Consider the following 15,285-nt stretch of genomic DNA (forward strand, 5'->3'; position numbering starts at 1 on the left):
TATTCAATGAGTATTTGCTTCTCTTAAGAATATCAGAATAAAAAAAGGAAGGTAGACCTGATCTGCTATCAGTCATTCTGGTGAACTTCCTGTGACCTACCTGGGAGTGGAAAAGAGATCACACTTATTACAGAGATTATGTAAAATTCAAATAGAATATTTCTGCAGTTAGACTTTAATGTTGACTCTGAGGGACTGTCATGTTTAGAATGCTTTTGTGTTCTCTAGAGATTATTGAGTGTACATTAATGCTTCTGTGAAGGTGGTAAATACCATTTTACAGTTTGTATACAGTTTGTAATTGACAGCCCACGGTCCTTGGCTTTCAGAATGTTACTCTTTGCTCCTCCCTTTGCAGACTCCTGTATTTCGCATCCCTGTATGGGCCTTACTTTTTACATCCTCCAAACTTGACCTTGAGAGCTGCCATGTCCTGCTCTCTTTACTTTCTTGTATTCTTCATCTCATCTAATAAACCACTTAAATACAAATGCCTCCCAAATTTATTTCCAGGTTCCAGGCTTTTCAATATGATTTGTATATCTTAATGTATTCTTGGCATCTGTACTTGGATATTAGTGGCCAAAATTGGGCTTTTATTTCTGTCTTCTGTGCTTTGCAGAGTTTAAGAAATATTCTCAGAAAGTGGCCTCACCGTTCATTCTTGGTTTTATTATTATTATTTTATTTGTTGTTGTTGGTTTGTTTGGTTGGTTTTTTGGTTTTTGTTGTGTTCTGTATTTTTCATGGTAGAAACTCAGTAACCATCTGTGAGTCCTGGTCTTTGTTTTATTATTCCCACATTCAGTACATCAGCAAATTCAAGCAATATTGCAATCACTATGCCCATCAAAGCATCTCCATGGCAACCCTTAGTCCAGGTTTTAAGGATACTCCAACCAGTCAAATTCAGAGGTGTTGTGTAACTTGCATCTTTCTGTATTTGTTCCCCACAGCAGGAGGATGAGGCTTGCAGGTCATATCCTGTTGTTTCTTCACCTAGAGGTCTTAGTGGGTTCCCATGTAGATGAATTAAATCCTGTCCCAGTGCCATTTCCCAAACAGACCTTCCGGTGGACTCCTGTTTGTCCCTTTAAACCCACCGGCCTTCACTCTGTCTCTTGGCCAGTTAACTTCAGCCACTCCAGCGTTCTTTATTTCTTTGAGCACACATGCTAAGGTGTTATAAAGCCACTGTCTTCACCTGTGCTCTTTACCCTGCCTAGGATGTCCTTTACATGATGGGCTGCTTTTCTTATTAGTTCCCTGCATTAAGTGGTGCTCCCCAAAGTCCTCCCTGATGGCCATATCTGTTGTAGTTTCTCATTTATCCTTCCCCCATCTCGAGATCTGTCCTGTTTGTTTCCTTCATTGTAACATCCAAAGGCTTAATTACTTTATTAAATTGCTTCAAGTCATCTTTTTGACAACTTTCTTTCCGGATCAAAATTATTTTCTGTGGGCACACTCTCACTGTGAATTCTACAACACAGGAAGTAGCACAGCCCTGGCATTTGGTGTTTGAATTTGGCATGGACTATTAAGTGAATGAATAAAAACAACACTATTTTTGTTCTGAGGAGGAGAACATACTTCTTCCTGACAATACTTCGATGCATACTATCAAGCCCAAAATAAGCTGAGTTATCTGACAATAAAAGGGAACTATGAATAGAATAGATAGATAATAAAAGGAAATGAAATAGAAATTTCCCCAGGGAAGTTACCAAAGAAGAAAATTATCTGGATCTCTTGTGTAATTTCAGAATAGCACATGTCAGTAGGATATGTTTGGTGTAAATCTGCAGAGTGTTTGAGGTAAACTTATGTCAGACATTTGGTATTCTCATCTTTCATGACTGTGCTTAAAGAATACTAGGACCATTACAGCAGTCAGGATAGTGACTACTGAGGTAGAGGTATCAAAGCAGCTGCTGCACTGAGCATCTGTTCACCTCTGATAGGTACATGGGGCCCCTGTGTCAAGTCTCAGAGACATAGATAGTGCAGTGAAGATGTGTTCAGATTTGGAGATGGTCTTGATAAGTGAGAGTTTGCTTCACGATGACTTTCTAGGCTACAAGACAGAATGCAGAAGACACAGAAGGAGCTGCAGGGAGAAGGTTTTGTAGTTTGCAATCACGGGAACTGTAAGGAAGGGCCATAAGCAATGAAGTTGGAGATGGATAAAACCATATGCACAATGCCTTGTCTGCTGATGTAGATTAGGCTTTACCATCCGGGAATGAAGGGCTTTTGATGATATTGTTTTTTTATAGTAATGGGATTATATAATATACGCTTTCAAGTGACTCTTAGATGATGGAGATTATGAACAAAAAGAGGCATCTGGTTGGAAGGTAAAGGATGAGATCACCCAGGGAGGGTCTATCTAGGAGAATTAAATATGGATCCTTGTGGCCTGGGGTTGGGGGAGGGGATGACACTGATGTCACTGAGAGCAACAGAAATGAAAAGAACAAAGCAGTGTAGGAGCCCAGGGAAGGGTTCATTTTTTTTTTTTTCCTGAAGTGGGGAGGAGGGGGGATGACAGAAAAGTAAGCTAAAGGTTAACACTGAAAACTGCTCTCCATAATGAAGCTAACTTAGTGGCCTTCACCAGAGTGGCTGATGTGCTGATGGCAGGGGAATCCTCCTGGAGTTGAAGGAGCCCTGAGAAAAGCAACGGCAGGGAGTGCAGACAGTTGGCCTTGGTTCCCTTTTGTGCCTTTGTAATGTTTTTGGTAAGTGGTAATGGTGTGAACTTATTCACATATTATTCCCCTAAGTGGGAAGGCACATGGGTACTAGGGAAAGTGGAGTTAGGTAGGACAATACCTTAGACACATGAAGCATGAGAAAAGCTAAGAGGAAAGGGTAAAGTGGGGGTGGGGTGAGAGTGTGTGTGGCCTTTTAAAGTCCCTTAAAATCCTTTGGAGTTGTGTGATTCTCAGCCCCTTTGGAGGTAGGTTTCAGTTTTACAGTCTGCCCTGCCACTCAGAAGCAAGTTGTAAAGAAAGTAGACCTTCTAAATATAAATATATTTTTGATTAAAAAAAATATGTGATGGTTTTCTATCTCCTTGATTCAAGGATCACATAAAAGAGGCAGTTTTGTCCTCAAATTAGTATTTTTTCAAAGTAGCAGTAAAGCAAGGGCCACTCTGGGTCACAGGAGAGAAGTAAGACATATAGAATAGCTAAGCAAGAACAGGGATCTGCTTGGCCTCCATGGAGGAGTCCGTCCCTCTAAAAGAGGGCACATAGGATGCAACCATGGGGAATCTTCCCTCGCCTACTCTGCAGCCCTGTCACCTGAGAAAGCAAATGTGCCCTTTTTGGTTGCTTTTACTCTTTAGCTTAGCTGGCTACTTAGCAGAAGGAAAAGAGAACCTCTTTCTCAGTGGGGAGCACTATTGGCATCAGGCAGATGGTTCTTCCTAGAACATGGGAGGGACTACAGCATCACAACAGGATGGGCACCCATGGTTTCCTGGACTCAGATGCCAGGAGCCCCCACAAGTCATCACAGGCAGCCAGAAAAGTGAATACATATTTCTAAGTGCTTTTGGTAGTTTAAGGACAGCCAAGGTCTGGTGTCTGTGCTCCCAGCCAAGGAAGCAAGGCACTCTTTTCTCAGTGGTGGTATGAGAGATGACAAAAATAAGAAAAGGTAGTCTTTATTAAGGAAGAATTGAATAAGATATAAAAACAATAGTAAGGAAACTAGAATAAATGATTCTGCCACATTTTTCTGTAGTTTCTTGTGATTTTTTTTTTCTTGAGACCTAGAATATGATTTGTCATGAGGATGCTCATGGGTCACTTGCATTCTAGGATGGAGCTGACTGCAGAGGCACCCTAAATAGAATTCATGCATGAGTTGAAACACTATCCCTTCCAGAGTGGAACAGTCTGTCATAAAGCCAAGTCCACACTGTGGTTATCCAGTAAGGTGGACTCCCAAGTTCCTATAGAGCAGGCTGTTTGTTTTCAGTTTTACAGAACGGAAGCCCCACCCTCCTCAGATACCATTGCCCTCTTCTATAACTAGTATCCCTAGCTAGACTTTGCACACTGTAAGCGTTAGGCGGCCCGGTTGCTAAGCATCCCCTGTTGTGTCTTTTGCGATCTGCACTAACACCTGTGGAGCATTCATGCCATACTGAAGCTGCTTTTCTACTTTATTTTTTCAGTTATTCATGGTGGACAATGGAGCAGATGACTGGAGAATAGCCATGACTTATGAGCGTATTTTCTTCATCTGCTTGGAAATACTGGTGTGTGCTATCCATCCCATACCTGGGAATTACACGTTCACATGGACAGCCCGGCTTGCCTTCTCCTATGCCCCCTCCACAACCACCGCAGATGTGGATATTATTTTATCTATACCAATGTTCTTAAGGCTCTATCTGATTGCCAGAGTCATGCTATTACATAGCAAACTTTTCACCGATGCCTCGTCTAGAAGCATTGGGGCACTTAATAAGATAAACTTCAATACGCGTTTTGTTATGAAGACTTTAATGACTATCTGCCCAGGAACTGTGCTCTTGGTTTTTAGTATCTCATTATGGATAATTGCCGCATGGACTGTCCGAGCTTGTGAAAGGTAAGTTTCTTTCTTTTCCTGAGAAAATAATTTGCCATATAGACTCTTGAGAAGTGAGAGAAAGAACAGGATGCGCCCGAGGTTTGAAAGTTTTACTGTCTTTTTACATAACAGCCACAAGGCTTTCTCAAACTTTTCCTGCATAAAGTTAATGCATGAGTGGTTATGCATTCTGCTTTCTGACTTGATCCAGTTTTTCCATAGAGGGTTGTCTTTGTAATCTATCAAGATTCAGAGACCGGAACATTTTGTGGTGACTCTGTGTTGAAATGTGTTATCATTAAACTACTTCTGGTTTAAGTATTTGATGATTGTTGAAGCATGAAGCCTTAGAAAAGTGTTGATGCAACCTGTTTGAACTCCAGGAGAGCTGATAATGTGCTTTGTTAACTGTAGCCCCAATGTGTACCACTGTGTACATGATTGCCTGTTGACGACTTGATGGGTTCATGAATTGGTTTCTATCGAACAGTCAAGGACGAATAGGAAGAGATAGTTTGTGTTTCTTGTCTGAGAAGCTCTGGTGTTTTAGGGGTGCACACATGTTCTTGGGGGTTCAGAGGCTACTCACAGAGTCTGAATCAATCAATTCTGTCATCAACAATATTCACTTCGGATAACAAAATAAACAAAGTACATTTATGAATGGCCCATAGAAAGAGCTATTTAACAATGAATGGTGACTATGGCTATATGACTCTAGGTAGGACAATTGAAGGTGAAATTAGCACATGAGAGATAGGACTGGGTCCGAGCTCTTTCTCTTGCACAGAAACAAAACTTTACAACTTCACCATCCACAATGTGACCGGATAAACCTTGTTTTAGAGCTCTTCCCACCTCTGCTCTGGAATGAATAGTCCTTTATTTCCTAATGGTTTTTGTTGTTGTTTTGTTTTTTGTTGTTGTTGTTTTTTTTTTTTTTTTGCTTGTTTAGGTTTTTGTTTGTTTGGTTTTTTTGTTTGTTTTTGACTCAGTTTTGTGTTATGTGTTCTTACCATAGAATCCTCTCGAAACCCTCCTCATTCTATAAACCTCCCTCTTTCTCTTTAGACTATTAAGCATTCCTACATTTCCCCCCTTGAACTGTATGTAGCTTTCACAACCTTTCTTTCCGGCCACTGTCATGTTAGGGAAGGGTTCTTTGCCATGTATGTGTGGGTTGTATATGTGCACATGTGTGTATGCATGCATGCCTGTGTATGTGTATGTGTATGTATATACATGTATGCATGTATATATGTGTATATGTGTGCATGTGTATGTATATACATGTATGCATGTTTTATGTATGTATGTGTGTATATATGTGCATGTATTATGTATGTGTGTGTGTGTGTATATACATGTATATGTGTGTGTTGGGGGGTGCCCTTTTTTCTATTATCTTACTTATTCCCTTATTTATTGGCTGTGACTGATTCCATTTTGTGATGATCTCTAAGAAAACACAGTGTATGAAAGAATGACCTTGACAACTCGGCAGTCCGTAGTCTCACATGTTGTTATGAATAGTATGGCTGGATATAAAAATTCCAAATTGGAATGCCATTCCTCAGAGCAGTGAAGAATTTCATTTCTCTTTGTGTTCAAAATTCCACCATATGGTTCCATCCTCATGTTAATCTTTTGTTATCTTCCTGAAAGCCTCAGGGATGGGCGTACCTATTCCGATTCTAAGGATTAAACCAATATTTCTTCCCAGCATCATGACTTAGGAGGGTAAAGGCATCCTTAGTAATATTTGCAGAGGTTTGGGTGGTCTCTAGTGTGACTGGTTCTAAAGACTGATTTTAGTCACCTCCAAACTGTTCACCTGCCTTGCATTTTCTTTTTTAAAATAGTTCATATCACAGTTTTTACCCCAGATATAGAAACTCCGAGGCAAGCAATGGCAGCTGACAGCAGCCCAAAAGATACGTGTTTTGTCATGCTTGGATTGTTAGATGATAGCCATTCCTGCCTTCATCAACAGACAACGAGATGAGAAAGTGTCCAGTACACGAGGTACATGAGTCTTCAGCCAGTAGTAACAGAAAGGAATCAACAGATCCATGCTTTTGTGGGAAAGAGACAGATGCTCAGGATTGCAGCCACAAGACTGAGTCACAGTTTGCATTTAGCGCGTGGGTGACCTCAGGCCAGGCACATTACTTCTTCTTGCTCACATGTCTTCATTTGCAAGCTAAATGGTTTGATTAGCCATTATCTAGCTTAACACTTTATAATTACACAAATGTGAAAAGAAATAAAATCATCACCCAACATCTTGATAGATTTTCTACATTAGATATTTTTTTTTCCTTCAAATTTTGCTTTTTGCTTTGGAAAAATCTCCAGATTGTGACTTTAAGGTGCAAAAATATGTATGTTTTGGGATTGGACTGCACAACACTGCACTTTGATTGGTTTTGATTTTCTGTAATGGTCTGTCTGTTGGAAAGAGAAGTTTCCTGGATGATGGGTGATGACCTCTTTTATCTGTGGGTATGAAGACAAATATTTAGAATGAGGTTAAGGATTATTCTGATTTAGTTGTAGGTGGCAGCTGTAGGTTTTTCCTTAAATTGTGTCTCCCATGACTGTCAGAAGCTACACCTATAAAGGCTCATCAGCATGGCTCCCTAAACTTGAGCTTGACAAGACAGCAATCGACATTCCATTGTGCACGGGAAACGCCAGGAGCAGAAACACTATCCAAAGAACTACAGATAACTAAGGAATGCTGAGAGCAGGAGAAAGTCTTCCCCAGGGAAAAACCCGACAGTTGGTTACCAGATAACACTGGCTACTCCTGAAAACATACTGTCAAGTACTATTATCCAGACTGATCAGATTGTATTTAGGAAGGCTTATGTGTATATAGATATTCATGAATCAGCAATTAATGAAAAAAGATGCCAGGGATTTGAAAAAGAGTAGCGAGGGGTGTATGGGAGAATTTGGAGGGAGGAAAGAGAAAAAGGCTAAATTATATAATTGTATTCTGATCTCAAAAATATGCAAAGATAAATAAATTATTTCACAAAGTTCCTTTTTATTTTTTATTGGATATTTTATTTAATTGCATTTTAAATGTCATCCCCTTTCCTCGTGTCCCCCCTAGAAACCCTCTATCCCATACCCCCCCACACCCAGCTTCTATGAGGGTGCTTCCCCACTCACCCATCCATTCCCACCTCACTGCCCTGTCATTCCCCTACACTGGGGCATTGAGTCTTCACAGGACCAAGGGCCTCTCCTCCCATTGATGTCCTACAAGCCCATCCTCTGCTACATATGCAGGTGGAGCCACAGGTCCCTCCATGTGTACTCTTTGGTTGGTAGTTTAGTCCCTGGGAGCTCTGGGTGGTCTGGTTGGTTGGTATTGTTCTTTCTATGAGGTTGCACATCCCTTCAGCTCCTTCAGTCTTTTCTCTAACTCCTCCATTGGGGATTCTGTGTTCAGTCCAATGGTTGGCTGCAAGCATAGCCTCTGTATTTGTCAGGCTCTGGCAGAGACTCTCAGGGGACAGCTATATCAGGCTCCTGTCAGCAAGTACTTCTTGGCATCCTCAATGGTGTCTGGGTTTGGTGTTTGTATATGAGATGGATCCCCAGGTGGGACAGTCTCTGGATAGCCTTTCCTTCAGTCTCTGCTCCACATTTTGTCTCTGTATTTCCTCTGGTGAGTATTTTGTTCCCCCTTCTAAGAAGGACTGAAGCATCTACACTTTGATCTTCCTTCTTCTTGAGCTTCATGTGGTCTGTGAATTGTATCTTGGGTATTCCGAGCTTTTGGGCTAATATCCACTTATCAGTGAGCGAGTGCATACTATTTGTGTTCTTTTGTGACTGGGTTACCTCACTCAGGTTTCTGTTTTAAATGTTTGGGCCCAAGCCTGCCTTTCTTTCTCCTTGAGGTTGGTTTGTCTTCCTCTTCCCCTTGTTCCCTCTCTTCTTCCCTCCCTCCTTCTTCACTCTCTTCCTAACTTCCTTCCTTCCCATCCATCTTTCTTTTCTTTTATAAGTGTATATTGTTTCATATAAGCAGAACTATCTTATTTGTTTGATGTGAATGAACCACACAGTTTTATTGTTGGCCCATCTAAGTAGTCTCAATACATTCAAGGGAAAGATTCATATCTAATAGAAATTCTCTTTTTACTTAGCTATAAGAATTCCAGGAATATTTGGAGACTGAAGTTATGGCTTCTCTGTTAAGTGTACTATGCACCGAAGTTGCAGAGAACCTGAGTTTGGTTCTTAGCCACCATCTGTAATTCAGGCTCCAGAGCATCTAAAGTCTTCTTCTGGTCTCTGTGGGTACCTGCACTCATCCACTCACAGATAACCACATATACACATAAGCATCGGATGTCTTCTTCTGGCATCTGTTGACACTGGCACTCGTCCATACACAGACAACCACATATACACATAATTCAAAATAAAAGGTGTTATTATAGGAAGCCTTTGACAAATGAATGGGGCTAGTGCTGCACCACACCAGGAAACTAGGATCTTTTAAAAGACAAAGCTAAAATTACTTTTTTAGAAGTTTGAGAACATCAGGTGGTTTTCTGTAGAAGGTTTTATTGCAAACTTATTCCTCTTCTACTAAGTACAGGGTTTCTAGCAGTTTCTTTAAAGTGTTCTCTATTGATTGGAAAGACATCCTATAGAAGACATCTATTTTTCAATCCCTGGCATATCATTTCCACAACATTTATTTGCCTGTGAGTATATGTGAATATGTATATATAGTACTATACACTTTGCATGCTATAGATAGGTGTGTAATATAGATAGTATGTATATATCAGTGGTTCCCAACCTTCCTAATACTGAGACCCTTTCATACAGCTTTTTATGTTGTGGTAACCCCCAACCACAAATTTATTTTTGTTGCTTCATAAGGGTAATTTCGAATGAACTGTTTTGAATATTGACTTTTGAACTGTTAGGAATGTAAATATCTGATATGCAGGATATCTGTTATGTGACTTCCATGAAAGGATCACTCAGCTATGCAGGTTTGGGACTGTTGGTGTATATAATATATAATTTTATGGTTATAAAATTATGTTGTATATTTTTTATCTGTATGTAGTTGTTTATTCATATATTTATTGAGTCATTATTTATTTGGTGAGTGATAGGGAGAAACAGAGAAGGCAGGACTCTACCATTATTTCAGTGTGTGTCCATTGGTTAGTAAGCATTTACCCTTGGCTAAGCGAGAGATACCACACTCTGGCGCTGCTGTAGGCTTGTGTCCAAGTGTCCATCTGTTCTGAAGCAAGCCAGGAAGTGTGATAGTATACTGGTGAGTGATCTTCCATTCAGAATGGCTCAGGTCCTGACAGCTCATCAAGATACATCTAAGGGAAACTTTTGGGTGCTTAGGTGACACAGAAGAAACTAGAATAGCTTAAGTCCCTGGACTTTGGGAGTTCCCCAGTCCTTATTTGTACCTCCATAGACTTCTAGTTTTATAGAGATAGCCTACTCTATGGTCAAGTTGGCACGTGTCAAGAGATAGTGTTCCTAATTGGCAAGCCTATATATGGGGGTTAGTGCTAGCTACATCATACCAGGAAACTCATCTTTTGTTCATTTTTTGTTTTTTTATTGTTTTATTATTATTTATTATCACCACCACAGTTTGAAGAATAATTAGAATGTAATAGTGCACCAGGAATCCTAAGAGGGAAAGTGAAATCTTGTTTGGCTGCAACTTCTGGGGCACATTCTTGGTATATGTTAATTAACACTGAAGTTTGACAGACTGAGATGGCTTGCAGCCTTTTGCAGTTTAAGAGGTAATAAAATGGAATATTCCTGCATTCAATATATTCTCTTTAGACCAAAGTTTGGTAATTTGGAAGAGAGGGCCAAATTGAGGGTAGGGAAAAGAGCTAGGGACTCTGGTGCCAGTAGTCCCAAGCAAAAGCCACACTGCAATACTGTAATAAATTGGAGGAGTTGGGAGTTTTTCAGCCATTAGGGAAAGGGTCATGTATTTAGGATATCAATACCAAATAACTTCATGTTCAGGTTTATTCCATTGGCTTTATCTATAAACATATTTAAGTTAATTAACTCATATGCATTAGTTGAGTGGGAAATCTTTAGTAAAATAAATGTGAAGTGGTTTCATTGTGAAAGGGGTATCGTTAAAAAAGGGAGGAGTGAGCTTGGGGGTGGTATCTTCTGGAAATGCATTGGAAGTGGGTTGACTAGGTTCGCATACTAAAGTTCAACACTTAATCATTGATGTGGTATTTGCTTTTCTAGTTATCAAACACAATCCGAGAATGAGAGATTTCCATTTCAATATGTTCACTATGTTAATAATTATGTTATAATATTGCCCAATGGAGTATTTATTTATATTCCTATCTGTGAGCAACAATTTTGCTAATATCCCTTTACAATACATTTTCAAAACTTTTGTTTGTAATCAAATGAATTCTGGAGTATATCTGAATCTGTATTCTTAAATGGCATCTGGTGGAATATTACCGGTAAACCATACTCAAAAATAAAATGGCACAGTGTAATGTTTACATAAGTCGCTGTCTTCTGATATCAGAAGTATATTGAATGGGTTTTTTGGGGAATCTCCTATCAAATAGAATACCTTCTGGTCCAGAGACACAACCTAGTAGAATTTCCTGAAGTAAAAGAACACAATGTTTTATGATTCGATAGTCCATCCTTTTAGCCCTAAATCAAAGATAGCATATGGGATTCCACTCTCTGAGGATTATGGGCTCGGAATCATGTTCATTTATGTATGAGAATGAGAATCGTATTCAGGAGAACCCCAAAAGTTATTGTTATTAATTCATGGACATCAATTTCATATTGCACTGATAACCCTTTCCTGACTGCATTAATCTGTACTTTCAAGACTGCTCCTTGCTTGCCCTTTGTAGAGCATGCTTTAACATAATACCACTGGTTGGCTTCAGTGTATAATGACTGCATTTGGTGTGTAGACGTGGCCGGCTCTAGTCTCCACTTGGCTTTTTTTTTTTCAAAGAGGTTTGAATTTTCTCTTTTCATGTGATATATGCCAACTTTTGGAGGATGAAGGACAAAGGGCATGTGGATGTCTCAGCTGTTGTATTATGGTTTATATTGTTAATATTGGATTTCATGCAGGAGGATATAATAGAGTTCTACATTTTACAATGTTAGCTCATTTACCCAGTCTGCTAGCTAAGATTTTATTTTATATTTTCAGAAGACTCACTCAGAGGGTTGGTTTCTTCTAAACCCTGCCCTTTAGGGATGCCCGCTTCTATCTGATTTGGTTAAATTTGAGACATAGAATTTATGATGGAATTTCTTTAATATTTGAAAAAGTGTCATTAACTCTGTGTTGCGATGCTAAGCAAACATGCCACAGGCAGGGTTTATTACAGATTCCTGGAGGATTACATTATTTTCACCTCTCCAACTTTCAGCTGTTGCTAAGTCAACACCAAGCATTTCATCAATGGATTTGTAATCTGTGACTGATGGTAATTTAATACTTTGTAAACGTATACTTCCAGGGTCTGATTCACACAATACAGATATAGCATTTTCACGCTCTTGAATGAGTCACAGCTTTAAAATGTCCCTTTCAAGTTAGAAAAGTCTGCACTTTAGAAGTTGAGCATGCACTCAGCAACTTGCAAAGCCTTGGTGCTTACTGTTATAGTCCCAAATAAATGAGTCAAGCTCTGTTGTCTCTTCATTCCTATATAGATCTATTTGAGGGAGGGTCTACCTCCAAGTGAACAACCAAGAGTAATATTTGGAGCAGATGGCTTTGATATTCTTGTCTCAAGAATGAGAGTTGAAAACTATATGCAGTGGTTTTTAGAGCAAGACAACTGAAAAATCGAATGGTATAGGCATCCGACCATGGCGGGCAACCTGATGTCATAGTCAGTTCATAGAAACCTTCTCCCCCACCCCCTCCCAGCTGTGCTCAAGTCCAGATCTTCTGAAGTGTGAGCTCTGTCTACTTCCCAGCTTTGAGAAATCCCCAAGGTTATCAAAGTACAGTGTTTGTGTAAAGTGTATATATGAAGGCTTGGTCAGAGAACTCACATAGTTCAGCTTCACTGGACCATTTTTGTTTTTTGGGGTTTTTTTTGTCTGTTTGTTTGTTTGTTTTTAAGAAAATGAATACCTTTCTTTAATTCAGGGTTGGATAATGGAGCATGGGGACAGTGTTTATTATTTGCCCACAGATTTTCTATACTGAATTTCTGGGGTTTTGTTGTTATTCTGTGTTTTTAGGTACTGGGTATCAGTCTCAAGTTTTTGTGGTCTAAGTGATGTCTTTACCTGTACCCATGCATTTTATTCTTTTATTTTTAATGCTTCTATGCTGCAAAATGGTATTAAACTAGAGGAGGAAAACTTTAAAACAAAAACAGTTCCTTTCTATGCAATAAAATGTACACTTTTGGGGCACACACCAAATTTAGACAAATCTGCCTCATATTGTAACAGTCAACCTTTAAAACCTTAATACATGTTAACAAACTTGCTCACTGTTAGGTAGAGAATGAGGCCTTGCTGTTCTATCCCAGAGCTGGTGTTAGTTAATAAAGCACCTACTGGGTGACCAGAGGTCTGCTTGGCTCTGAGACACAAACTGCTTCTCCACAGTTTGTGTGCCTGGCAGGATAGAATCTAGTTCATGAACATCTGAGATCCAGGAAGGGCAACAATAGTCCTTGAACTTTCCCACCTTGCCAGTGACAACTCTTCTTCACCCCGGCTCAAAAACACCCATGGATTAATAGATACCATTACCATTGCCAGATTCCCAGGGATGCTGGAAAAAGCCAGTAATGAGATACGGAAATTTAGTGTGGTGTTGAAGTCACAGGCACTTTGATCTCCCAGCCATTATTTGATGCTTAGTGAAAAGTACGGAATAATAGAAAATAAAACTTAATTGTCAAGAGTTCCAGAACAAGTTTTGGCTAAAGTATATACAAATGAGTATTGTATAATGCTCATTTAAAAAACAATTTTAATGACGAATAATTCATGTATAATAAAATCTAACAGATTTTTAGATGGTTTAGTGCTGTGGGTCAGGGCAGTCACACCACAATACAGTCTATAGAGACAGATTTGCCTTTCTGAAGCATTTATATTCCCTACAGGTTTCTCTGTTGACTGTGGGTCAAAACTGTATTAGAATGAAGTTTGTTCAATTTTTTCCCTCATCATTATTATTTACCAACACAACATCACTGTTCACATGCATTTGTTGTGCATTATGTGTTTAGATCCACCTAGCGATAATTTAAAATATACAGGTTGCATAGGTGATATGCTAATACTATGACTTTTTATGTAAAGGGCCATTGAGCATCCAAGGACTATGGGTATCTGCAGGCTCAAATTCCCATAGACACCAGGGATGACTGTATCATTTCTTTTTTTTTTAATTAGGTATTTTCCTCATTTACATTTCCAATGCTATTCCAAAAGTCCCCCATACCCTCCCCCCTAATCCCCTACCCACCCATTCCCACTTCTTGGCCCTGGCGTTCTCCTGTACTGGAGCATATAAAGTTTGCAAGTCCAATGGGCCTCTCTTTCCAGTGATGGCCGACTAGGCCATCTTTTGACTGTATCATTTCTTACAGCTGGCTTCCTTTATTTAGCTTAAACATAATACTGTTTCTCTTGTAGCATGTCTTACAGTGTGCTCCTTTATATTGGTGAACAGTGTTCTAAGAACATTTCATCCAACTGCTCATCAGTTGATGCATATTTAGATGCTTTACTGGTTTGGGTATTATAAGTAGGGTTCTGTGAATATTTGTATGAAAGTCTCTGAGTAAACATGTACCCCCCAACCAGGTCAATATCTAAATGTGTAACATTTTATATTCCTGTAGCAGTGAACACTGTATGAGAGTATATGAGGTTTCTAGATTCATGTTGCTCTCTAACAATATTGTTAGTCATATGAATGACATATGAATGCCAATATTTTATGGGTATGTAGATGCACTTTCATATTAACTTGTATATCTGGATACAGATAAATAGCATTGACAGCAATGTATATGCCCACTACATACATAGAGGATTATAAATGAAAGTACACATAATAAATTATATACATTTACTTACATTATATGACCACCATTCTAAAAAAAAAGAAAGTGGCATGATATTATGTTTATAATTTGTAGCCTTCTCATGAGTAATGATTTTGAACACCCTTTAGTGAACAGTAGCTATTTGTAAATTTTGGGAAAATAGCTATTCATTTTGCCTTTTGGTTTTTAAGAGATTCCCTGTCTTATTAAATTCAAGAGTTCTTTATGTAGTTTAGCTATCAGTCTTTCATCAAAAACTTGGTTTGTACATATTGCTGTGATTTATTTTTTAATTTCTCTTCTTGCTGCTTTGTACATATGTCAAAGCCATCCAGACTTTCTTTTTCCTGAATCAGTTTTGCCTTCACTCCTGAGACAATATAGGAAAAGAAATTCAGAGGCATCTTTGGAGAAGCCCACTCTTTCATTAAGTTCTGGTTTATGTTTCCCCAGGTGGCTCTTCCTTATGTAAGTCTTTCTAGAAGCCACATTTTCTTGTTTTTTTTTTTCCCTTCCTTCTTCCCTTCCCTTCCCTTCCCTTCCCTTCCCTTCCCTT

The 15,285-nt window shown here is 39.2% G+C and overlaps 1 protein-coding gene across 2 annotated transcripts in view; it reads left to right on the forward strand.

Annotated features, from left to right (window-relative positions):
- The window catches only part of Kcnn2 (potassium calcium-activated channel subfamily N member 2), a 394,099-nt gene that overhangs the window by 296,956 nt on the left and 81,858 nt on the right, over nt 1-15,285 (forward strand). For both annotated transcript variants that reach the window (XM_021150280.2, XM_029472048.1), the window contains one exon: nt 4,196-4,614. In XM_021150280.2, coding sequence (XP_021005939.1) covers nt 4,196-4,614 — 419 coding nt within the window. The remainder of the gene's footprint in view (nt 1-4,195; nt 4,615-15,285) is intronic.

This window comes from Mus caroli, chromosome 18 (assembly GCF_900094665.2).
Source record: "Mus caroli chromosome 18, CAROLI_EIJ_v1.1, whole genome shotgun sequence".
In the NCBI taxonomy this organism is placed as follows: Eukaryota; Metazoa; Chordata; class Mammalia; order Rodentia; family Muridae; genus Mus; species Mus caroli.